The sequence below is a fragment of the Aquarana catesbeiana genome, linkage group LG05, assembly GCF_042186555.1.
Source record: "Aquarana catesbeiana isolate 2022-GZ linkage group LG05, ASM4218655v1, whole genome shotgun sequence".
Taxonomy (NCBI): Eukaryota; Metazoa; Chordata; class Amphibia; order Anura; family Ranidae; genus Aquarana; species Aquarana catesbeiana.
In genome coordinates this window covers 430,249,820-430,277,482 of record NC_133328.1, presented here as the reverse complement: position 1 = coordinate 430,277,482, position 27,663 = coordinate 430,249,820, and the positions used below count along the sequence as shown (strand labels likewise).

Here is a 27,663-nt window from a genome sequence, read left to right as displayed (position 1 = left end):
CATCTGCACGCCTCTTCGCCTCATCCAATCAGAGGAAGCTTTGTGTAAATTTATAGAACACACAGCTCCCTGTCAATGGCTCAGCAGTGCTTAGCCTGTCTTGATTTTGTTACGGAAGCAGGACAGGAAGTTTTCCTCCCACTGCTGATGTTTTATCAGATTAGCGAACCCATCAGATCAGCGAAGGGAAGTGATGTTCCGTCAGCTGTGCATGCGTTCCACCTCTACCAGGTTTGCTAATCTGACAGAACACCTGCAGTCAGAAGGCGGCAGCGGACATCTTACTACACCCAGCTACGTCATCAATTTCAGAGTAATTTTAGCAAGAAAAAAGGGGGGGCAAGAGCAAGGGGGGTGGGACTTTATATGAAGCGTGTGGTGGCAAGAGAATAGAGTAATTTTAGCAATAAAGTCAGCGTATATAAATAAATATAGTGTATTGACATCTGCGATGCTGTTTTGATGTTACATTTTGAAAGAAGTTGGACGCCAGCAGTAGGAAGGTTGCGGAGGCCCATGTTGGTACACCCCGCATTACTCTGCACTAAACCTTTAGGCTTTCAAAATTAAACATCAAAACAGCATCACAGATGTCAACATACTATATTCATTTACTGTATATACACTCACTTTATTGCTAATATTACTCAGAAATTCAAGCCGTAGCTGGGTGTAGTAAGATGTCTGATGCTGCTGTACAGTCAGATTAGCAAACTTGTGGAACGCATGCGCAGCTGACGAAACGTGACTTCCATTCCCTGATCTGATGGGTTCGCTAATCTGATAGAACACCGGAACACATCTCTGCATACCCTATGTACAGTAGATGAGGCTACATACAGTTGCTACAGCGCTGACAGCTGCTGCAGGTAATTGCCAAATAAGTTGTTCATTTGGACCAGCTTGGTCCAAGCAAACTATTTAAACTTTATTAAAACCTGGAAATCAGCTTTAATTCATTGGTCAAGTCCATCTAAATTTGCTAGTGTATCTAACACTATCCTTTCCCCAGACTGACAGTGCTGCTGTGAAAAGGTGCTCCTCCATGCAGAGTGGAGACACCCTAAGACTGGAAGTGTGTTACTGGCCGGATCATGTAAAAATAAAGGGGAAAAAAAGCCTAAAAAAGACCACATTTGACAATTGGTACTCTGCAATATATTACATTTTTGTTTGGTTTATTATTGATTTAAGTTACACTCTTATTTTATATCACAGGGTGGTAGCTGCTTTAATAGCCATTAAGGATTAAGCAGAGCTAGATTTACTTGATACATTGTTTATCTGATTTTATCAGTTATACATTTAAATATATTATAAGTGGATAATCGGTTCAGCCATTACCATCCAGTAAAACGGCACATAAGCTGCATATGGTTGTACAAGATCTCTGATACTGGTGCAGTCATGCACTGCCCTGATGATGCACAGTATACGGTGAAATAATTGGTAAGAAAACAATCTTCTGCTGATGGAATATGAAGAGTGATTCCTTTTTGATTTTTGCTGATGTAGCGCACCCCCTAAGGACCCACAAGTGTAAAGGGATCCACCCTGCACAGCCAGGCACACTGCATTTTCACAGCACACTTGAGTCAGAAGAACAGTCCAGCTTTGTTTTCATGTTTTATTGGGGGGAATAAACTTGGATAGGGAAGGGGATATTATGAGATGCCCACTTGATCAAAGCAATAGAACTCTTTAGGGACACAACTATATACAGTCCGTATATACACTTCTCCTCTACCTTCAGCACAAATCTTGCTTGAAGAACTACAACTCCCAAGACCAGCTGGCACTGTTTGTACGATCTGATAAAGACTCAGTCAGACCGGTAGCAAATGCCCTTTGCAGGCAGGAACCGTGGGCGCCTTGTTTGTGTAGCAAAGTCCTAGTGCCCAGCTGTCTCCCTGTGGCTACTGATCCCGGTACCATCTTTTTAGGCACTGCCTGCAGCTGCCCCTTTCTCTAGCCCTTCTGGCTAAGACTCTACAGTCCTCCTAGACTGACTCTGCATCCATCCCAGACTGCTCTCTCCCAGTCCTCTCAGGCATGCTTCTCAGTCCTCTCCCAACTAACACTCCCCAGCCCAACTGGCTGTCTCCTCCCTGGAGATTTGCCCGGCAGTGTTCTCCTGCTGTCCTCCACTTGCCCCCGTGCCACCGGTCAGGACACCTCCGTGTGTCATGAAAAGGGTCCCTTCCGCATCCAAGCCCAAGCCCGGGGTCAAACCCCCCCCCAGACTAGGGGGCTACCCCCCAAGGGCCACGACAGCCTAACACTCCTCCATCTCCAGCTACCACCTGAACTCCACTTCCCTAGCTGGGCTGACCCTGAGTATTTGAGGAGCATTCCCCTCTGCCAACTCATCTGTTGGGGAATCATCAGGGCCCTCAGAATTTTCCAGGTAGCTCTTCCTTACATCCATGCCCATTCTTCTAGAATTTCCAGCAAGTTCCAAGAGTAGGGGGAGGTCTCAGAGTTGCTGCCTGTGAGTCATCCAGCCCTCCGAGTCACTCAAACCCTGACCCAGAAAAACACACAGGCTTAGCTGCCAACCAAGCCTGAATTTACCTACACTAACGAAACTAAATTCCTAGCACTCTAGCAACACTGCTAGGTGGTGCTACACTGATAAATGACAAGCAACTGTCATCAATCCACAAGAAGTTTGGCTAACATTAAATAGTGCATGGGCATGTTGGATAAAATTAGTATTTCATCTCATTGTTTTTACACATTCAGAAGTACTATGAATGACTGTGCAAAGTGTACCAGCAAACAGTCAGATTAGTGTACTGTGACTGGTTGCAATGAGAGTACACTGCATGTAGTCAGTCCACTTTGCACTGCTTTAAGCTGGCTATACATGGATGGGCACTATGGTTGTACAGAAGCTGATCTACCTTGATGTTTCACAGCAAGTCAGAACCGAGGATGGAAGTAATGTACCAAAATTCTCGTATGACAAAAGCTTTTTTCTTTTGTTTATTGTTTCTGATCATACACAATCTTTCGTATCTGATTTTTCTCGTACGAAAACAGTACACATTAAACGAAAATCGTTTGTTCTGTTCAAGTACGAGAAAAATTTGGGAGTTTGTCCCTTCAGAAATTTTTATTTGGAAAGTCTGAATTGGTTGTCGAAAGTTGTGTTTACACTATATACATATTGTGCCTCGTACGGAATTTTTCTTCCAATTTTCTCATAGTGTACCCAGATTTATGCATTTTTCATCATATGCTCAGTTTGACATCTTCCATGTTGTACAAGGTTTACTTTTATATTTTAGGGACTTACTAAAGGTTGCACTTAATCTTAAAGCCTAACTCCACCCAAGCTTGTTTTAGTTTTGGATAGAGCAGTGAAGCCTTCACATTTCTCTTTCTTTGTGTCCCTCTTTGGGAGATTTCCTGTCCTGACAGTACATATGGGGAAATCTCTGATGGTAATACAAACCTGACATAAGCTTTAACTTATAAGAAGTGTTGGATGGAGTTAGGATTTAATATTAGGAAACAACTAAAAATGATTATTTATGACCAGCTGGGTCTGTGCAGTTTTCTTATGATATTTCTATAGATTACTACAAATCTGTGCACTTGTATAAAGATAATTTCTTTCATTTTATTAGGAATAAAATGGGACGTGTTTATGCCAAACCAACCATTCATCCGCCTGAATTTTTTGCCTTATGGATACTTAACAATCTCATAAATATTGGCTGGCTCTTTCTGTGGGATAGAGAGTAAGTTCTTTTCTTGGAACATATAAAGTGTTACATCAATAATAATGCATTGATATGTTACACAGTATTGTATACTAAAGGAAATCTATGATCACACAGCATACACTCTTATTTTGTAACATCAGCATTGTAAAAATAATACAGTCATTTTGACAATCCAATATAAGCTTACTTGAAAAATCTTCTTTTATGTTATGAGTTCTTCCTGTCTGATGACTACGTGTCCCATGGTACCTTGCTGCCTGTAAGCAGTAATTCCAGTACTTACTCCGCCTCCTGAAACTCCTCCTCTCTCACCTCCTTTGCAAATCAGAAGGCAGGCTCTGTAAAATGTGTGACACATAATTTAAAGCAGAGCTCCACCCAAAAGTTGGAGCTCCACTTGTTTGCTTCCTCCCCTTCTCCGCTGCCACATTTGGCACCTTTCGGGGTGGAGGGGGGAAGCGGATACCTGTCAAAACCAGGTAACAGCTCCCACATCTGGGTAAGATTGCCGCAATCGTTGTGCAGCAATTGACAAAATTTCAGGTCCCTCCTCCTTCCCCCTGATGCCTTCTGGGAGACACACAGGTCCAAGAAGACCATTGAGAAAGCACAGTGTGAGTCGTGCATGCGCAGTAGGAAAGAGGCTGTAAGCCACAAGGCTTCACTCCCTGTTTCCCTTAGCGAAGATGCTGGCGCCTGCACCTGGAGCCGATGGATGGATCAGCTTGGGGTGCTGACATCATGGGATCTCTGGACAGGTAAGTGTCCTTATATTAAATTCAACAGCTACAGTATTTGTAGCTGATGACTTTTAATTTGCTTTTTTGTACAGGCTGGAACTCCCCTTTAAGAAAGTAAATGTGTGGAAATCTTCACAAACTTCATGATCATTTAGTTTAGGAGTAGGTTAGAAATAATTGAAATACAATGTGGAAATGAATATATTATTTTACATTTTGACTATAGATACACTTTAGGAAATATTTTATTTTCAGGTAAATTTAATAATGATGAAAAATATTGATATAATATGATATGCATTTAAAGTGGTTGTAAAGTACATAGGTTTTTCTTTTTTTTTTTTTGTTTTGTTAAAATAATAAACATGTTATACTTACCTGCTCTGTGCAATGGTTTACATGGAGCAGCCCCAATCCCCCTCTTCTCAGGTCCCCCATCAGCACTCCTGGCCCTTCCCCCTCTGCCGAGTGCCCCCATAGCAAGCTGCTAGCTATAGGGGTACTCGTGTATGCTTGCTCCCCAGCCCCACTCTGTGTGCTGTGCTTAGCCTCATCCCCTGCTCTCTCGTCACTGGCTGTGATTGACAGCAGCTGGAGCCAATGGCCAAGTGACATTAAAGGTTATTTTTCTTTTAAAATAACAAACATGTTATAATTACCTGCTCTGTGCAATGGTTTTGCACAGAGCAGCCCCGATCCTCCTGTTGTTGGGTCCCCTGCCGGCGCTCATGGCTCCTCCTCTTCAGACAGTGCTCCCAATAACAAGCCCTTTGCTCTGGGGGCACTGGTGTGTGCTCGCTCCTGAGTCCCGCTCTATGCATCCATAAGACACACAGAGCAGTGGCTCTGCCCTGGTCTGCTCTCTCCTCATTGGCTCACTAGCTGTGATTGACAGTAGCAGGAGCCAATGGCTCTCACTGCTGTCTCAGCCAATGAGGAATGAGAGACCTGAGAGAAGCTCAGCTCACGTGCACATCGCTGGATCCGGAGGGAGCTCAGGTAAGTATTAGGGGGGCTGGGAGGGGCTGCTGCACACAGAAGGTTTTTTTACCTTCATGCATAGAATACATGAAGTTAAAAAACCTTGAGCCTTTAAAACCACTTTAATTTATCAGATGTTATTTTGAGCACATGAAAGGATTTTGGAATATGCCAAGAAAAATTCTCAGCCAGACCCTTGGTAACCACCGTTAGGTTTAACATACGCTGCTGATAAGTGCTAAAGATATTCCAAATTTGAGAATTGTAATAGTCAGGTAAGGATGAGGCCCTAGAGGTCTTTCTAGGGAACAATAATAGTCACTTCCAACATTTTTTAGATTTTTTGTTAGCGGGTATCAATTGATCCCTTCTCTAGAAAAGAGGAATAAGTATAGCATAATGTCTGTGTACTGCCACCCCACTTTCGTCAATCCAGGAATAAGGCTGTGACTAGTCTAGGCATTCCAACAACAAGTTTAAGGATGGCCAGATATCTTTCTACTTGTCCTTCCTGGAGATCTACCTGCCTGTGGTGGGCCTAAAGCATTCTCCAAATTAGAGCATAGTCTGAAACGTATTGGAAGTTTAAAGCTCAGGTCAAGGGTCTAATAAAGAATTAATCTCTGCCCCTTTTCTTCCTCAGACATACCCTTGTGAGTTTACCCTAACATTATCTGTTCATACATTCATGACATAATAGAAGTGTACACGGCTGGCATAAGTTGTCCATTTCCTTACCCCTCGTTGTGGCAGTAGTATCACATGGTACCATCAGTGAAACCTCATTAGAAAGCTTCAGATTATTTTACAGAAAATGTACTATGCAGGCTCACACCACCCTGGTCTGTTGGCAGTAATGGACAGTTTTTCCTTCCAGTAGAGGTCACCTCCCAAGGCTTTAGTGGATAATAAATAGTGTAGAGGTTAGATTTATTGTGACATAGACATACGCTTTGTGATATTATAAGCTAATGCATCAGTCACATAGATCAGAGGCAAACTACTTTAGTTAAAGAAGACCTGTACTGAGAGAAATATGGAGGCTACAACTGCTGACCTTTCCTTGTGGAAAATACTGGTTGCCTGTCATTCTAATGCAGTCACTGACACGGGACTAGTGTGGATATCAGGAGCTCTGATTTCACTCTGTCTTCACTTACTACATACTTTCCTCTAGGTCAGAGATTAGGGCTAGGTTCACACATGTCCGGTGCAAATTTACCCTCCGGTTTCGCTGTGAATTTCCTAAACAGATGTTCAGCAGTTCAGCTGCGATTTTAGATGCAGTTCAGATGTAAATTTTTGGAGCCGGAGGCTACTGACGTCTTTATCATTAGCTGATTGTTAAGGAGCAGCTGCTGCGTCCCCAATAACAGATGCCTTATCAGCTGTCAGCGGGGTTCCCCGCTGATAGCTGAATGTAAAAAAAAAAACATTGCCAGCAATAAAAAATTGTGAAAAATCATGAACCCCCCTCCCTCCTGAACCATACCAGGCCACATACCATCAACATGGGGGGCTCCAAAGCACCTTGTCCCCATGTTGATGGGGAGAAGGGCTTCTTCTCCACAACCCTGGCAGATAGTTGTGGGGGTCTGCGTGCAAGGAGCTTATCAGGATCTGGAAACCCGCTTTAGCCAGGCACCCCCAGATCCCCCTCCCCCCATGTGAATGAGTATGCGGTACATTGTACTCCTACTCATTTACCAAAAAAAGTGTCAAAAAGAAATAAAAACACAGGCACAGTTTTTGACAATTCCTTTATTAAAAATAAAAAAATGTCCCCTGGTTTGGATCCATTGTCAATCACAGCACCCGCTGCCACCACCGGCCTGAAAAAAGAAGAAAAAAAAGCTCAGTTTGCGCCGAGGGCTCCCACCATCTACCTGTTCCGGTGTGTGATAGTTCCTAAATAGCTAAGGGAGGGGGCCACCATGCGACATCACCTAGTGACACCACCCCCTGTGACATCACCAGCCCAGCATGCAGCACTGGGTTATAGTTCTTCTAATCATGTAGGATCAGCATCACATATGAATGCAGTCTGCCTAGGAACTACCAATTCTTTAGATCAGCATCCACCCATTGAGGTGTCTTGGATATTTTCATAACACCACCTAAGAGCCAGCTGCCTGCTTTTACCAGGGCTGAGGGCTCTTGAGAGAAATACTGAAGCAGGGTGCTGTTGTGTTTTTAGCAATCTATATACAACACCCTGCCCTAGGGTTGCCACCTGTCCGGGATTCACCCGGACAGTCCGGGTTTTGAATCATGTGTCCGGGTTTCAGTCCACCCGGACACATTGTTCAGATAGGAATGTGGTTCGGAACAGGGCTTGACAGAAGGATGAAGGGGCACTATGTGTGCTACATTACTATTCTGTTTAGAGTGCCCAAAGATGTCCCAGGTCTGTTACAATCATATAGTGTATACTAAAAAAAGAAAAATTAAGAAAAAGTGGCAACTCCCCCAACCCACCAGCCATGATCTGCCTGCATTACATAGAGAAGCACTGAGGCCCAGTGATGATATCACTGGGTCTAAAATAATGTATACATACATCCCAACGTTTTGAGATGGGAACGAGGGACACCTATCAGCAAAAGTATGTAGGCATAGGACACACCCATTGCCACCTCCCCTTAAAGGAGAATTATACAAAAAATAATTAGTTAAAGCGGTGTTCCGCTTAAAAAAAAAAAAATTCAAAGTCAGCAGCTACAAATAGTGCAGCTGCTGACTTTTAATAATCGGACACTTACCTGTCCCAGGGTCCAGCGATGCGGGGGATCAAAGCCCCACTCGTCTCCCCCTCCGCTCGGCGGTGCCGGCATTGTAATTGTGGGCGCCTGGCTGTGGCTTCACAGCCGGGCACCCACTGCGCATGCGCGAGTGGCGTGTCCCAGATGATTGACAAGAGGGAGGGGGCAGAGCTGATCTCCCTTCCTGCACCGAGGGAGGTGACGTCAAGAGCCCAGGTGCTGAAGGAGGCAGACTACGAGGGACCCCCTAGCAACAGGCATTTAGAGGTGAGTAAAAAAAAAAATTTTCTCCAAATGTTTTTTTACATTTTTTTTATGCACATAAATTACATTTTTTTTTTTTGGGTGGAACTCCACTTTAAACACACAAATCCTTTTTTTTTTTTAACCACTACTATTCCTTTATACTGGGTTTTGACATTTACAAATGCAGCAATTTAGAAATTGGATGAAAGGTTTAGCACTGGAAAACACTTTTTGGAAGAAAAAAGTGCATTTTATATACAACTATATATATCAGACCAAAATAAGGGACAAATAAGGAGGAAAGAGGGACTTTGTCCAAATCAGGAACAGTCCCTCAAAATCAGGGACAGTTTGGAGCTATGGGTATATCATGAAAACACAAAGCTTTTATTTCAACATTTCAGCTTCAATGTTCCCAGACCAGGGGGTAAGCAAAGAAAGGCTTGGATCTGTTCTTGCTAAGGCCCCTTTCACACTTTCCGGTTTTGCCGTGATTTTGCGGTTGCGAGTTTGATAAGACAGTCGTACGACTGTGGATCCGACTTTGCCCTGCGACTTGAAGTCCGACTTCAATGAACAGGGATTCGACTTTGATCCCCAACAATACCAGGCACTGTCTGGTATGAATCTTCAGGGGGAACTCCATGCACAATGTAAAAAAAAAACAGCATGGATTCCCCCTCTAAGAACATACCAGGTCCTTCGGTCTTTCATGGATTTTAAGGGGCACCCCCATGCTGAAAAAAACGGCGTGGGGGTCCCCCCAAAATCCATACCAGACCCTTATCCGAGCACACAGGCTGGAAGTTCAGGAAAGGGGTGGGGATGAGTGAGCGCCCCCCCCCTTCTGAACCGTACCAGCCTGCATGCCCTCAACATGGGGGGTGGGTGCTTTGGGGCAGGGGGGCTCTGCGCCCCCCACCTCCAAGCACCTTGTCCCTATGTTGATGAGGACAAGGGCCTCTTCCCGACAACCCTGGCCGTTGGTTGTCGGGGTCTGCGGGTGGGATCCCTGCCCCCCACCCTATGTAAATGAGTATCGGGTACATTGTACCCCTACCCATTCACTTAAAGAAAGTGTCAAAAATAAAACACAGTACACAGGTTTTTAAAGTAATTTATTAGGCAGCTCCATGGTCTCTTCAGACTTCTCCCCTCTCTGGCTCTTCTGCCTCCTCCGCTGATGTCTTCTGCCTCTGCCGGTTCTTCTCTGGGTCTTCTCCGCTCTCCTCTGATGTCTTCTAGCCCTCTCCGGTTCTTCTCCCTCTGTCCGCTGTCTTCTGCCTCTGCCAGGTCTTCTCTCGCTCTTTTGCTGGCTCTTTTGCTGGGTCTTCTCCGCTGTCTTCTCCCTCTGTTCTTCTTCCAATGTTGACTCGACACTCTCTCCCGCTCTAATGTAGGGTGCACGGTGTGCCACTACTTATATTGTCATGGGGCGGGGTCACTGGAGGCCCACCCCTTATGACTTTACCGCCCATCATGCCCCAGGTGGTGACGTCATGCCCCATCATTCCCCAGGCGGTGATGTCATAAGGGGCAGGCCTCTGGTGACCCCGCCCCATGCCAATATATGTAGTGGCACATCGCGCACCCAGCATTAGAGCTGAAGAGAGCGTCGAGTCAACATCGGAAGAAGAATAGAGGGAGAAGACAGTGGTGAAGACCCAGCAAAAGACCCAACAAACAGTGAGAAAATAGCGGAGAAGACCTGGCAGAGGCAGAAGACAGAGGACAAAGGGAGAAGAACCAGAGAGGGCTAGAAGACATCAGCGGAGGAAGCAGAAGAGCTGGAGAGGGGATAAGAAGTCGGAAGAGACACTGGAGCTGCCTAATAAATTACTTTAAAAACATGTGTACTGTGTTTAATTTTTGACACTTTTTTTAGGTGAAATACTCATTCACATAGGGTGGGGGGCCGGGATCTTGGGGCCCCCTTGTTAAAGGGGGCTTCCAGATTCCGATAAGCTCCCTGCCCACAGAGCCCAACAACCAACGGCCAGGGTTGTCAGGAAGAGGTCCTTGTCCTCATCAACATGGGGACAAGGTGCTTTGGGGTAGGGGGGGGGCACAGGGCAACCCGCCTCAAAGCACCCCCCCCCCCATGTTGAGGGCATGCAGCCTGGTTAGCAAGAAGGATGAGAGTACAATTGTTTAGGATAGAGTATGATGCATGAATCACATCCATTCTATTGTCTAATAAAAATGCACTGAATGGTTGGTATGCTATTCATTCATACACCTATCAGCCCTTACCAACCAGAAACTTGCTCCAATCCCCTGCAAGGAACTTCTGCATATTGTATTACATGTTTATATCTGTGAGGTCTTTGCTAAACAAATGTTTAGTTTCACAAGAAACAAAGAGCTCTAGACACATCCTATCTGACTAATATACAATGCATTCAGATTGTATTTCTATGCAATTCATTCAGAGCAGATTACTTCAATGAACTACACAAATAGCTCATATCACTCGCAGAGATAAAAATGAATTGTTCCGTGTTTAAATAAAAGCTGGAGCTAAATAGACTTCAGTGCTTGCTGCTGCTTGAAAATAGCTGTATATTCTCTTGCAGCAGTAATTTCACTGGAGGAGCAGTATGGAAGTCCTAGTTATGTAGGCTTTACAGGGTAAACCATTATCAATTAAACTGAAATGTTTTAGGTATTCTAAAAGACGGAAAATCATTTGATCCGGAAAGAAAAACACAATTATGTACTATGATGCAAACATGTACTGCATATGACAATTGCTTTAAATGGACTGCCCAACACAGAATAAATAGATAGCATGTTCACTGAGAAGCTGCCATCTGGAACATGGAAGGCTGTTGTCACATACCTGGTGATGGAGTCTGATGTGGAGAGGAAGGTGATATCTTACACCTCCGGCTCAGTACCCCTGATAAGGTAACAGGAGGTACAAGAGCCTGGAGTGGCATGAGTGCCTGGCAGGTCTGGTGATGGTGGTTGCAGATGAGAGGTCTTTGTGCACTTGGATGCAGGCTTGGATGTGATGCAGGGCAACAGGTGCAGTAGGCTGGAAGATGGTCAGTAGACACTTGGCAGCTGGCAGGTCACAGGCAGCAAGCATTTAGCTGGCCGGCAGGTGGCAATCAGCAGGTATTTAGCAGGCTGCAGTGATGGCTTCCAAGGGCTGGACACAGAGCAGAGTGAGGCAAGCCGGGTCAGTAACCAGCAGGCATGTCAGGTACAGAGCAGCAGGCGGAAGAATAGTCAGGAAAAACAATGAGAATAAAGTTCTCTTAAGAGGGCAAAAAACAGAACACTATAGTTACTTCAAAACTAGCTTTATTTATACAAAAAATACCACTGCAAATAATTAAACAAAAACAAAAAATAGAATCACGGGTAAATGGCTGACAAAGACTATTAAAAAATTGGACAACGTTGTCAAATTGTTAAAAACATAGGAAGCCGCGGCTGCATATCCCACACATACACATCAGACATCACCATAACCACTTGCATACACTAGTATGAAAGTAATGTACTGTAACACCGGTTACAAAGGTCCACTCTTTATTCAGTGTTCAATAAATATTTTACCTAAACTGTGAAAAAGATTACACGTTAGTTTTAAAAAAATTTACTTTAATTACTTTTGTGAGCAATAATTGCTTGACAGTAGTTGGAATTTCCAGAAACCTGTTGTGTGTGTGTGGTCATCATTACAACTCCTTGGTATATGCACTATACATTTACCTGCAACAAAAACATTCCACCCTCTTTCCCAGGGTTGAGGGGCGTTATTTAGGGATTCATAGACACGGGCAACACCAGAGGACAGTCAAACATACAAGCACGATTCAATCATATTCAGTTACTCCAGTTTGCCAGTATATGAGCCCATATTTAAGCACATATTTAAGAGAACCAAGCTGGCAGAGGAGATGGGAATTCCATTGATTCCTACTACAGCGTATGGCTAGGGCTACACTGAACATTAAACCTCTTTACTACTAAGAAACTACTCATTGGCAGCCATTTCATAACAACACACCAATCTGATCCTAAGACAACTGTTGGTGAATAGATAAAACTCTAAGTAGCAAAGAGAATTACTCGCAGGGTAGCCCTGGCCTTACTGTGCTTGTGCAGTAGTGAATATGACCTGCTGCCACAGAGGTTGTAAATACTGATGGCCAGGCTATGTCAGCAAAGGGGAAATTATGCCATGACCTGAGTTCTGTATGGCCTCTCATTTTTTGCTCATGTGGGAGTGGAAGTCCTAGTTTGAAGGCCACACTTTAGAAAATATGGTTACTTGCCAAGCATACAACGTTAGATGGTAATATTTCTTAGGCTTTTTTGTGTAATACGTATCCTTATGAAATACAGCAACCATGTAACCTGCTTTTCTTTGTTTTCTTGCTTACCTTTAGGCTTCTTATATTTGGCAATATCTTTCTGGCTTTAATTCCGATCACATGCTTCTTGATGCTTCACATCTCCTACAGGAGATGTTATCGGTATAGGGCCTGGATGTTACAGCACCAACGTTTTGATCTGTGGTGTATAAGAATTTTGGTAAGAGCAGAGACTTTCATAATATATTAACCCTTTAAATCAGGGATACACAAATAGCGGACCTCCAGCTGTTGCAAAACTACAAGTCCCATCATGCCTCTGCCTCTGGGTGTCATGCTTGTGGCTATCAGAGTCCTGCTATGCCTCATGGGACTTGTAGTTCTCCAACAGCTGGAGGTCCGCTAATTGCATATGCCTGCTTTAAATGAAAAAAAAAACATCTGTGCCTTTAACTTTGCGTACCCAGGGCTCTACCTCTTTGTGGCAACATAGTTCTTTGTCATAAGAAACTTTGTTGGAAGTGTCAACCTGGCCACATATGTTACATACTCATTTTAAAATGTTCTTTAGATTTTGTCAACACAATTGTGTTGTATTAAGACCTACTTGATAGGATAGAAATAGAATGGAATATTAGGTAAATCATCATGCTACATAGTTATGGTTCAATCTAAGGTTGTAACAAGTGTGGCCAGCTTTCTGTTTAGTCAAAAATGGTCCCTAATACTGAAATAACACTATGGTTAATAAAACAGAAATATGTTTCAGGCTTAAAGCAGTATTAAACCCAAAAACAAAAATGTATATATTGTAGCTTACCAATCCTTAAAGTGGAGCTCCAGTCGTTTTTTTTTAAAAAGCCCGCAGCTACAAAAAGTGTAGCATCTAATAAACACACACTCAACTGTCCCACAATCCAGCAATGTGGCCACCCGAACCCTCGGTTCTCTCCCTCTCCTCTCGCTGGTGCCAGCATTACCACTGTGGGCACCAGGCTGTGACAGCTTGCGGCATCATAGCTGGGTGCGCACTGTGCATATGCGAGTTGTGCTGCGCCTCCCGAATGGTCGGCAATCTTACGGGACCTGTGATGTGTCCCAGCAGAAGGTTTCACAGGGACTTCAGCTTGTATAAGAGCAGTGTAAACAGCAAGCTTTGACAAAGTATGTGCAGAGCTTTCAGCAAGCTTTGAAGAAGCTTTAAATATACTTTGCAGCTCCATTTTGTAAAAGTTCAACACAGATCCTAATTGGAGTGTCGCTTGCCACTTTAAACAAGCTGTTAGCAGGCTTCAGCACTTCTTAAAGCTTGTTGAAAGCCTGCTGAAGCCTGCTAGCAGCTTGCTTAAAGTGGCAAGTGTTAAATGGTTTGACTCAAGTCGCAAAATAAGACTTACTGGCTGGATCAGGAAAAGGCCTAAATAGAAACCTAACGCAGCCACCACATCTAAGGATTGATAAGCTACAATAAAATACATTAAGAATTGGGGTGGGGGGGCACCCCCCCCCAAAAAAAGCAAACAAAAAAAACAAACTCAAATCATATGGGTACCATGTCAACCATTACATAATATATTACAACTGATATACTAAGTCAGAGCAGGGTAAGGGAGCTGCACAAACAGATTGATTTACTAAAGCCAAAAGGCTGTTCGCTTTTCAAGGGGATTTTCCCCTAGCTTAGTGAATGCGGTAAATATGGTACAATTTCTAAACAAACAATATTTTTGGTTGGACATGAATGGATGATGGAAGTCAGTAGAGCTTCACCTCATTCACTAAGCTAGGGGAAAATTCACTTTCAAAGTGAACTACCTATTTGCCTTTAGTAAATCAACCCCCGAGTCTCAAAATGTACAAACTATGTTAATGTTTTCCTTATTTTGTGTCCCTCTACTGTCTACCTGTGGACAGTTGTGACTAAACTCAGCAAAAGAACTGTAGGGTTAAGGGGTCCAGGTTGTTTAGAAGAGTCAGAAGACTCTTTACAGCTCAGAAAACATCAAGCCATCTCTTTTTCTCTCTTGGTGGCAAACAGTAATGTTCCTTTTTGTTCCAATATGTACAAGAAATAGTCAACTAGAACCTGTATTTTTGTTTGCTAAAGGTATACCTAATTGGACCAGGCTTTTGCCTGGTCCAATTAGGTATACCTTTAGTAAACAAAAAAAATTTTAAGTACCTAAATCAGAAAGTAATTAGTAACTTACAGTTACTAAGTAAAAAACAACCAACTCATATGTGCATACAAGCATTACTATGGTGTCTAATGAAATTCTTATCAGGAATAGAATCATAACAGGTATTTATTTTTTTTCCCAGGTACATAATGGATTGGCAACCTATGCCACATGGACATCCATTGCAACGATTATCAATTTTGGATTAGTACTCAAGTATAATGTTCATATACCTGATCCTGATGTCAGCACCATTGTTCTTTCCCTTCTTTTCTTTGCTGTCTTATTCTGGTAAGAGTCTGTGATTTTCAGTTTTCAGCAGTTAAATATATGGAGTTGGTATTTGATCACATCTTTATCCAGTAGTGCTAATGCAAGTTTTGAAAAACTATACTTCTATATTGTATAGAAAAATAGTCTACAAGGCAAACTTGTATTAGTTGGAGGAAATAAAGAAGCACTACACTGACCTCTTGTGGCAATGAGCTGAATGAGCAGTGATCTATCTGTCCTTGAAAGCACCACAAATTATGCAGCCAGCTCAAAGAGTAGTTTTGACATGATATGCATAGCAACATGGTTCCATTTTTTTCTAGCAATTTCACAAACTGTATTTTTTATTTTAAAGTAAACCTTTAAGTATACATTAAACCCTTTGTGTTTTTTAGTTTATTACATTTGACTATTCCCTGCTTAGTTTATCATTGATTATTCTCCATTAAACTATTTTGAAAAAAGTCCTAGCCCAAGTTTAGTCAAAAAAGGAAAAACAGCACAAGGAACCTTACTTACTGTTATTCTGATGTGTACTTCTTAATGGCACCACACGCATCAGGGCCTGCGGCACATTTTCACATGCACCATGCGGCGGGGTGCCGCTGGCTCCTGCATTCATGTAAATCTTCCTCCTCTAAACAACCCTATCCCTGCTGCCGTAATCTTGCAGTGCAACAGGGGTTAATGGAGCTGAGAGAGCGGTGAGAGGCACTCATCAAGAGTGCCCAACTATGCCCACCCTTTCTGCCTACCTCCTACATTCATTGAAGCCGTATTACAACTTCTCTGAATGAAACACAAGCTTTGAATGGAGGACAGGGGAGGAGAGGAGTAGCAGGGGAGTGCCTTGCCATCCTAGGCTAATGGCCCGTACACACAATCCGAATATCGTACGAAAACAGTCATCCGAGGAAGGATCGTACGATATTCGGATCGTGTGTACACTACTTTCGACAGCCCATCACGACCGTTCATCCGATATTATTCGATCGGACATACACAAAAATTTTCCTCGTACGATTCCAGATCGTACGATTTTCTTTTAGTCGGTATGGTTGTCGTCCGAAAATACAATACAAATACATTACAACACATGACATCACTTCCGATTTTTTTTGTCTGTCTGTCGTACGAGAATTTTCGTGACTTTATTTAGCTATTCAATTTCTACTTGCGACTATTAAGCGAGAACGGTCGTACAATCGGTCGTACGACATTCGCAACGTGTGTACGAGGCATTAGGGGCTGTGTGTTTCTATTGGTGTACATATTGTAGAGAGACACAACTCTAGACCCTGCATGCAACTGAAGCTCCATAGGATGGTGCCAGAGAAAGGAGCCACCCTGAAACAGGAAAACGGAGGCAGCGATCATGGCACCAGCGTAACCACTTGCCTAATGGGCACTTTTTCCCCCTTTCTGCTCAGGCCAATTTTCAGCTTCACATTTTGAATGACAATTGCATGGTCATGCAACAATGTACCCATATTAAATTTTTATAATTTTTTTTCACACAAATAGAGCTTTTTTTGGTGGTATTTAATCACCACTGTGTTTTTATTTTTTTTGCTAAACAAATGAAAAAAGACAGAATTAAAAAGTAAAAGTTTTTCTTTGTTTTTGTTATAAAATTTTGCAAATAAGTAATTTTTTTCTGTCACTGATGAGCACTAATAAGGTGGAACTCAAAAGGCTGCACTGATGGGCATTAATAAGCAGCACAGATAAGCACTGATGGGCACTAATAGGTGGGCCCTGATAGGCAGCACTGATTGGGACTGATAAGCAGCACTGATGAGGAGTCATTGATGGGCACTGATAGGCAGCCCTGGTTGGCACTGTTGGGGCTGCACAGATAATTAGGACACTGATGATAAGTGCCCTGATTATCAGTGTAGATGTCCCCTGTCACACTTGCCGGTTACTGGCTCTCCTCTCCTCACGCTGTGATAGCGAGCGAGCGAGGAAAGGAATGCCAATAACCGGCAAGTGTATTTACATTGTGTGATGGGAAACAGCTGATCACGTGGTAAAGGGCCACTGGGATTGGCCTTTTACCCTGATCTGTGATCAGCTGTGTCCGAAGGATACAGCGATCATAGAGAGTGCGGGATGCACACTGTAGCGGGTTTGCTGGGGCCGTGGTTCTGGCAGGATGTCAATAGACACCCTAGCAGAACTGAATGACCACGCTGTAGCCGTCATTCGACTATAGTGCAGTTGGCAAGTGGTTAAACAGGTACATAGGCAGGGATTAAAAGATAAAGAAGCTGCATCCCCAGTAAGTTATGAAATAAGCTGCTGAAATTACTTAAAAAAACTGAGAGCTTATTATTACTTTAATTCCAATAGCAAACTCTGCTAATATGAAGTAAGTGCTGCATCTAGTAGCTGACAGTGTAGGCTGTTAACTCTGTCTGCTTATGCTGTCGGTTACCAGATGCAGATCTTAAACATATATGATCAGAGTCTGCCAAGTTTTATTGTTTCTTTGGGTCCTTTACTGTTTTCCCCTTTGTACATAGGCTTACATATCATACTGTTACAGTGTACAAATATTTTTATGTTCTATTTCACAGGTTCTTGATGGAAACATTTATTTTTGAAAAATATGTGCGCTATACTTTTACAATTTACCCAGTAGCAATTATTGCTTCGGTTGGAGTATTTGTTGGGGCAGAAGAGTCTTCGAAATTAACAGATAATGATGTAATAAATGGTGAGTTGCCTATCATGTACTATAGATTGAGTTTTATAAACTTTCCACATGCCCACGTTAGGTGCTAATGTGAAGTGTGTTACATTACATCAAGTTCAAAGGAAATTTGTCACACTACAGGGTTGAAGAGTATGCTAGGACACTGTGGAAATGTACATCCATACTGCTATTGCCAGGTATTCAGTAGTGGGAAATTACCAATTATGGCTATTTTTCTTTAACCTCTGTCACTTAAAAAAAACCCTTCATAGATCCTTTAGACCCTGCTTTGTGGTTGGACACTACTGAGATGTATTCTTTGTAACTACCAAACTGGCGATGCACATTGACATTTTGATCATCCTCTACTAGCTTTTAAAGTGTTTGCACATTGAGTGACAGACTATTAAGTGTTTGCACATTCCTAATACACGGTAATTGAATTCTGGATCCCTCACTGACCTCTGTACCTGCAGGCACTCTGGAACAACTCATCCCTAAAATTTACAGCAGAAGTACTAACACTGTTTACTTAGGCAGCTCACCTAACCTTATGCCCCGTACACACGGTCGGACTTTGTTCGGACATTCCGACAACAAAATCCATGGATTTTTTCCTACAGATGTTGGCTCAAACTTCTCTTGCATACACACGGTCACACAAAGTTGTTGGAAAATCCGATCGTTCTAAACGCGGTGTCGTAAAACACGTACGTCGGGACTATAAACGGGGCAGTGGCCAATAGCTTTCATCTCTTTATTTATTCTGAGCATGCGTGGCACTTTGTGCATCGGATTTGTGTGCACACGATCGGAATTTCCGACAACGGATTTTGTTGTCGGAAAATTTTATATCCTGCTCTCAAACTTTGTGTGTCGGAAAATCCAATGGAAATTGTGTGATGGAGCCTACACATGGTCGGAATTTCCAACAACAAGGTCTTATCACACATTTTCCGTCGGAAAATCCGACCGTGTGTACGGGGCATTACTCTTACCTCCCAGAGCTCTTGCTCTGCGTTAGGCTAGGTTCACATTTCTTCGGCTGGGAAACACATGCAAAATTGTATGCGTTCACTACCTGAAGACAAATACACTGCACTTTAGCAGACCCATGGTATGTCATTACTTCTTAACAGTACCCCACGCATCAGCAGCTGTGGCACATTTTCACATGCACCATGCAGCTTGGTAGGGCACGATTTAAACAAAAGGGTTTGGGACTTCCTTCTCCATGTTTTTGGCTAGTAGGACAGCCCATTAAAATGAATGGTTTGCCCAACCTGCGATAAGCGCATGTGAATGTGCTCATACGGATCTGACCAAAGCCTTAAAATTAAAGAATAGAGGGCTGTAAGACCACTAAAATACAGCTGGGAAAGGATGAGCTGAGCTGCTAAGGGAAAATTTCAATAACTTCATTGTTTCTGCTCTGCAGCTGCAGAGGTCAGTATACATATCACATGGTGGGTAACAAATTGGGAAATCTAAAACTGTTTAAAAAGAGTGCATTAGTTATATGATACCAAGGGGATTATGAACTCAAATATGTTGATGAATATAACAAAATGGAAATGTGAGCCTAATTTCCAGTTTTTAATATACCGTATATGCTCGAGTATAAGCCGAGTTTTTCAGCACATTTTTTTTGTGCTGAAAATGCCCCCCTCAGCTTATACTCGAGTCAAGCACTTTTCTGCAGCAGAGAATGACATTTTCCGAACTGACTTTGGCGCCCCGAATCTCGCTAGGAACCCCAAATTTGGTGTGCAAACCCAGTGGAACTAGCACTATAACATATCCAAAGCTGGAGTTCCTAGCATCAAGTAGCCCCGAGATACGGGGCCCCAAAGTTGGTTCGGAAAATGTCATTCTCTGCTGCAGAAAAGTGCTTGACATTTTCTGAACCAACTTTGGGGCCCCGTATCTCGGGGCCACTTGGTGCTAGGTATCCCATTGAATATGTTGTAGTACTAGTTCCACTGGGTTTGCACACCAAATTTGGGGTTCCTAGCACCAAGTGGCCCTGAGATACGGGGCCCCATAACTGGTGAACTGTGTCCATCTGCAGCAATGTCATTTCGGGACCCTTTGGGTCCAGAGACCCCAAATTTTGGCTGCAGCTAGGGGGCATCTAGGAACCCTTAACTACCAAGTTTGAAGTTCGGGGGACCTATGGCTGCAAATGGGCACGGTGAGGCATGCAAATGGGCACAGTGAGGCTGCAAATGGGCATTGTTAACCCTCTTTTCCACTTACAGTAGCTGCGCATTTCTCACCCAAGGCTTATACTCGAGTCAATACATTTTCCCAGTTTTTTGTGGTAAAATTAGGTGCCTCGGCTTATATTCGGGTCGGCTTATACCCGAGGATATACGGTATTCAATATTGTAAGGTCTGGCAGGAAAATATATACAGTAAATTTGTACATACAGTATTTGTATTGGCTATTGTAGAATCCGTGTATTCAAAATCCAAACAGTACAAAATACCCTACTTTTATTCTTATATTTTCAAGTATTAATAACACATTCATGTTAACAAAACATATAAGGACATAGTCCTTTGCCTAAAATGTCAATGATTGTTTTATATACAGTATCTAATTATTGTCAATGACTGCTAATGCTAATTTTATTTTTGCAGTTGTGATCATTGCAGCAAGCTCTGTTTTTTGCCTCTTGCGGTTTGCTCTGCTCTTCTCTTGTGATAAGTTGAGACCCTTGATCTCAGAAAACAAAGTTGACCTGTCCAAAGAATTCCATGTAAATACATCACAAACCAATGGTCATGTCAATCCCATGGATATGGAAGGAGATGAGCTATGAGAATCAATAACACATAGACCTTTGAGAAGAGAAAGAGGGATGCGTGAAGTACCAGTACCCAGTACCAGTACCCATGACAAGCAGCGTACTTCACACGGCTGTACAGTACTTTGCATTGACGTATTCAAATTTACCTTTGCTCAGATCATGTACATTAAAGTATTTGCATTAAAAGCACACTAAAACAAGTCTTCCTTCACCTCAGTAGCTTTAGGCATTGTGGAGAAATTCATGTTTACAACAGAGGCACTGCAATCACAACTCCTCTCCCCTTTAGTTATTATGGAAGCAGAATATTGGTGGCTTGCCAGCCTTCCGATCTAAACACACAGAGGTGCTTTTAAGCTGCTACAAACCAGCTAAAACACATTAGAGTAATTCCTGTGATCTTTGAGAATGAATTACTTCAGTACATGCAGCTAGAGAGGTCAAGGATCAGTTGCTTTAAAGCCCCTTTAATGCATGTTAAAATGATGTAAAACCAATAATGTCCATAGTCTGGGCCCAGGTTTTTCTTAAATAAGCCCAAAGGGCTTTGTAGATAGCACTGTTTGTTTTGAACATTCTTATTAATTATAATACTCAGACATTTGTCAGTACTTATCATGACTAAATCTATTATAACAAATTCGCTTTACTGATGCCATCGTTACTATATACAGTATGTATGCTTATGTTCAGATCTACTTATGTTTTGATAGTATTGAAATCAATGTTATTAGAGGAGTAACATATTTATTTTATTTAAAAATAAAAATAAAACCTTCACTTCTTTCTGAGATATTGCTGTTGTTAAATCCAACTACTGTTCATATGCATCAAAGGACACGTTACAAACAAAGGTTACCTTTACATTCATATATATTTCAGTTAGGAAATATACATTTGCTGAATATTTTTCATTGTCAAATAGAAACAAAAAAACTACCGAAAAAAACTTTGACCACTAATTACTAATTGCCTAAAAACTGTGGTCCAGATAAATACATCAATAAATAAAACGTTATTAAGCACTTTAGAAATTTATTGCAACAATAAGCCAATAACATACATTATTATTATTAATATACAGGATTTATATAGTGCCAACAGTTTGCGCAGTGCTTTACAACGTATGAAAAGAAAGTACAGTTACAATTCAATACAGGAGGAATCATTAGAGCTTACAATCTAAAAGGGAGGGTGAAATGCTACCAAAGGTATTAAAGTGTTACTAAACCCACAACAGTAAAATCGGTCTGTATATGCAGTAAAGCATGCTTGTTATACTCACTATGGAATCTAAGGGGTTAATCCTCTGCATTGTGTATAAAGGCTGTGTGATTCTGTCCCTCTGAGTCTCCTCTTCTTTAACTGAGTCCAACCCATCTTGTGATAAAACAGAGCATTAGGAGTCAAGCTGCACATGCTCAGTTTGGTGTGTATTGCTAGTGAGTTTTTTTTTTTTCTTGGGAGAGTGCATGTGAACAGCACAGGGCCAATTTAGCACTGTCTAGACAGAGGGTCACAGAGAAATTAAACTCCTCCTACAAGCTTAAGCAGACACAAGACTGCTATATACTACTGATAAGGTAGTCAGCAGTTTATATATACTACTATTACATGTCCATGTTCTGTGTACTGTGGGAGACCAGATATAGTGAATGCAGGGTCCTGGGTTTAGTAACACTTTAACTGTGGGAGAAGGGCTGATGGAGAAGAAAAAAAGCACAGTTATTAGATAGGGGCAGAATAGGCTTCTCTGAAGAGAAGGGTTTTCAGGGATCAGAGTAGGAGACCTTCAGACAGATTGGAGTAGGGAATTCCATAGGATAGGAGAGGCTCAGAAAAAGTCTCAAAAATGAAGAGAACAATTTCATACATAATTTTTATTGTGATAAAGGTTTTATTAGGAATGTAAATTTTAAATATATGTATGAGTACACAAAACTTTCAATTATAGTGTAATAATAAATGGCAGTCAAAGGGAGTATGCCATACAAGACCAAAATCAAAGAGGGTACTTTTGAGAGGAAAGGAACCTATGGAGTCCAAATCAACACCGGGGGGCCTTCAGCTGCCTTGAGTGATGTTTGGCGTCTAGTATTGGCCATTTCTTGGTAGCCTGTGTTCAATTTTTGCATTTCTGTTTATGCCCAATAGTTGAGAACTCAGTTTTGAGTGAGAGGCCACACTTTGCAGAGGTGCCTTGCTGCAGCAGTGAGGCTTCACATTTGCCAACATATGCAACATGTTATTTTCTAATGCTGGAGAGTGTAAAATCAAGTGCAGCTCTGCATAGTAACCAATCAGCTTCCAGGTTTTATTTTCAAAGCTTAATTGAACAAGCTGAAGTTAGAGGCTGATTGGTTACCATGCACAGCTGCACCAGATTCTGAGTACTCCCATTTAAGGCTAGGTTCACACTAGCCTGGACTGTGCATTCCAGTTGTGGGTGCAGGAATCGTATTAATTCCCACAACCACCAACGGTCGAATTGTGCTGCTCTTGTGAGACACGCGTGACTGCTGTTCATTCTGACTGGCACCCCCACGCATCTCAGCTCACAGCGTGATCGCGGGTGTGGGAACCACAGGGAAACCACATGGTCCAAATGATCACTTTACTCCTTCTGGAGGACTGAACATAGTACTTTACAGATGTCTCCGATATTTTTAATGCTCCTAAAGCATGCAACCCAGCTTAATAGAGATGTATCCCCTCCCCCACTACAACTATGGGTCAATAAAGTAGAGGAAATTAATAGGATGCCCAAGGCTAAGTTCACACTGGCATTAAAAGCAGGTGTTCCAGATGCGTTAAAAACACCCCTCAAATGCCTATGCAAATGATACAATGGACAACATACAGTGCTGTTCATATTATCAAAACATGAAGTGTTAGCGTCGCGTCGCTTCAAAATTGAAGCCTCATGTGGAGTCAGGAGGCGTTTTAGGCTTTTCAATGCCTCCCATTCAAGGCTATGGTAACACTTCGCAAATGCCCCGGCAAAACTGGGGATGCTCTAAAATCACATTCCAATTCACCTGTATATACAAGCAGCCCCCAGTGGCAGGAAGGGAGAAGTGCACGTCTACAGGGAAGCCAGGGGTGCTGTCTATTTGATAACACTGGGAAGGGAAGCGGCAGCGTGTCAGCTCGGTAACATTCCGCCGCTCGGGCTGCTCTGCCTTTCTGAGTGACAGGCTCAGCCAGGAGATCGCCGGCGCTCCCGGGTGTCCGTGAGCCAGCATCCAAATGCGGGAGTCTCCCGCGATTTCAGGAGACTTGAGATGTCTGCAACGCTGGCAGACTGTGTGTGTGTTATTAGAATTCCCAGTGGCCAGTGGTTAGCTAGAATCTACAAGACCTACATAGGCTCTTATAGTCAGTAATATCATTTTTGGGAAATTGTTGAACATTATTTTTGTATTGTGCAACTGACAGTTTTGTTCACCACTTGCTCAGTGCATTTCAGGCAAGGCCTCTCACTGGCGGTTAAAGTGAACGAACCCCAATCCTGTTTTAATTTACCGAGCAGTACTATATCTTTGCATTTAATATTGGTATTCTGTTAATCGGTTTATCTCTTTTCAGGGCTTATTGCTAGTTTTAATAAAGCTCAGCTAAAATTTTAAATAGTGTATTGGTGTTACTTGGATCCAGGTGAAGGTGAGCCATCACTGGTGTGGGACACCAGTATATTACAGCGGCCCTTCTGGGGGTAGCGCTACATATATAGTAAAATCATTATTGATTTCAGAAAGTTCATAATAATCGAAGCTGTAAATGCATGATTATAATGCATCTAAAAAAGCTTGACACATGCATTTCGTTGAATTTACCCCACTTCAGGACCGAATACAGGGTGTGTATAAGTCAGCTCTAGATTCAGCATGCAGTGTTGCAAATTGAGGGTTGCCAGGGATGTGTCTGTCTGCCAGAGCAGTGGTCGGTGGGAAACCAAGGCACACACGTGCAAACCCCCAGAGGGATATGGCATAGCTCCCAATTGTCCCTGATTTCGAGGGACTGTCCCTAATTTGGAGCAATGTCCCTCTGTCCCTCATTCCTCCTCATGTGTTCCTCATTTTGGTCTGATCTATATAGTTGTATATAAAATGCACTTTTTATCTATCAAAAAGTGTTTTCCAGGTCTAAACCTTTCATCCAATTTCTAAATTGCAGCATTTGTAAATTCCAAAAGCCAATATGAAGGAATAGTAGTAATAAAAAAAGCACTTTAACCAATCTTGTTTTTTTAACAATTCTCCTTTAAGGGGACGTGGCAGGGGTGTGTCCTATGCCCTGCATAATTTTGCTGATAGGTGTCCCTCATTCCCATCTCACAAAGTTGGGAGGTATGGATATGGGTCTCCATGTCATAGTAGTTATAAACACAGGTGAAAGCTCTAGTGAATTTCATCAAATATCTCCAACAGAGGACTGATAGAATAAGGAAACTCCTTACTCTATCAGTCCTCTGTTGGAGATATTTGATGAAATTCACTAGAACTTTGGTTTCTCATGGGCCACAGCTCCTGGCACAGACACGTCCCTGGCAGCCCTCAATTTGCAACACCGCATTCTGAATCTGGAGCTGGCTTATATACACCTTGTATTCACTTCTGAAGTATTGGAGTGAATTCCATAAAGCACACGCATCAAGCTTTTTTAGATGCATTACAATCATGCATTTACAGCTTAGATTATTACGAACTTGTTGCAATCATTAAAGATTTTAATATATATTTTATGATATGGATTACAAGCCAGCCCACAAAAATTATAGTTTATACTGCAATGTGTTATTCATGACATCTGTGTATATATATATTTGAATTATAATGATAATATGCCATCATGATATCTGTATGTATATGAAAGAATAAATGTGTTATCGTGCATTTGATCACTTTACCAGCTATGTGTCACGTGCGTCATTTAAAGTCCCAAACTTTTTCTTTTTAGTGTCCCCATACATCGGGTGTCTCCCATCACAGTGTCCCCATACATCAGGTATCCCCATCACAGTGTCCCCATACATCAGGTATCCCCATCACGGTGCCCCCATACATCAGGTATCCCCATAACAGTGCCCCATACATCAGGTATCCCCATTACAGTGTCCCTATCCATCGGGTGTCTCCCATCACAGTGTCCCCATAAATCAGGTATTCCCATACATCAGTTTTCCCCATCACAGTGTCCCCATCCATCAGAGTTGTGCCCCCCCCCCCCTTTCCCCCTTGTACTCACAGATCAAAAATGCTGTACCCACCTTTAATGAAGGCAGTTCCTCTTTCCTCTCGCGTGCTAAGACTTAGGTGGGTTCTCAGTCTTGGTGCGGACTCTCTTCCTCCCCTGCAGAAGCCAGCCGCTGCTCCTTCTGACAGGAGTGGCTTTGCAGTTACATCTTTCAAAGAAGAGCACCAATAGTAGACAAATCGCCTGTGCAACCCCTAACACAGTGCCCCCCCCCTTTCCTAGCCCTGATTATGGGCCCCATGCACCTGGGGCCCCTTCATTAAGACAGCCCTGGGCACAGGGGGCACCTTTGGACAGCAGCATTGTCAGTCTGGGGGAAGGGGAGTGTTAGGTATACTAGCAGATTAAGATACACTAACAAATTGAAATGGAACTCCAGCTAACACTTTGTAAGTACTTACAGCTGTTTATTTTTTTCTTTTTGGGATAAAGATTTTACATAAATAAAAAATCTGATTATTTTAAGCACCCCTGTCAGTAGAAAATGGTTTGTCTCATTCCTGTAACTGCTTCATCTGCAGAAGAGCTTGTCCTGTTCAAAAACAAGACTTACTGGGCAGATCACCAGGTGAAAATAGAAAGCCTAAAAAATAAAACAAATGCAACCATCACATCTAAGAATTGGTAAGCTGCAATATAATATATGGTTTTAATTAGGGCCGGCGCAAGCGTAGGCAAACGCCATAAGATCTCAAGGTTGTCCTTGACTATTTTTATAAACTGAATACATAAATTTAATATATTTTATGCCCATTTAGTGATCAATCAAATGACTCTTATCCTTTACTTATTTATTATTTATTTATTCTCTTCCCCAAATAAAATTTTATCTATTAAATAATTTTTTCCCACTGTGCCTCCCCCCCACCCATCTCCCAAGAAAATCTTTACCGAAATTTCATTCCTAAATATCTAATCTAATTTATCAATTTAGCATTTATATACACATTATCTCACAAAAGTGAGTACACCCTTCACATTTTTGTAAATAATTTATTCTTTTCATGTGACAACATTGAAGAAATGACACTTTGTTACAATGTAAAGTAGTGAGTGTACAGCTTGTATAACAGTGTAAATTTACTGTCCCCTCAAAATAACTCAACACACAGCCATTAATGTCTAAACCGCTGGCAACAAAAGTGAGCACACCCCTAAGTGAAAATGTCCAAATTGGGCCCAAAGTGTCAATATTTTGTGTGGGTGGCCACAATTATTTTCCAGCACTGCCTTAACCCTCTTGGGCATGGAGTTCACCAGAGCTTCACAGGTTGCCACTGGAGTCCTCTTCCACTCCTTCATGACGACATCACGGAGCTGGTGGATGTTAGAGACTAGGGATGAGCCGAACACCCCCCTGTTCGGTTCGCACCAGAACATGCGAACAGGAAAAAAGTTCGTTCGAACATGCGAACACCGTTAAAGTCTATGGGACACGAACATGAATAATCAAAAGTGCTAATTTTCAAGGCTTATATGCAAGTTATTGTCATAAAAAGTGTTTGGGGACCTGGGTCCTGCCCCAGGGGACATGGATCAATGCAAAAAAAAGTTTTAAAAACGGCCGTTTTTTCAGGAGCAGTGATTTTAATAATGCTTAAAGTCAAACAATAAAAGTGTAATATCCCTTTAAATTTCGT

General features: G+C 42.3%; 1 protein-coding gene across 1 annotated transcript; it reads left to right on the top strand.

Moving 5' to 3' along the window:
- Window positions 1-3,637: 3,637 nt before the first annotated feature.
- LOC141145920 (uncharacterized) lies at window positions 3,638-24,536 on the top strand. Its single transcript, XM_073632719.1, has 5 exons — window positions 3,638-3,749; window positions 12,870-13,014; window positions 15,117-15,265; window positions 17,830-17,969; window positions 20,595-24,536. The coding sequence occupies exons 1-5, from the start codon at window positions 3,643-3,645 to the stop codon at window positions 20,774-20,776; spliced, it is 723 nt and encodes a 240-aa protein (XP_073488820.1). The 5' UTR covers window positions 3,638-3,642; the 3' UTR covers window positions 20,777-24,536.
- The last annotated feature ends 3,127 nt before the right edge of the window (window positions 24,537-27,663 follow it).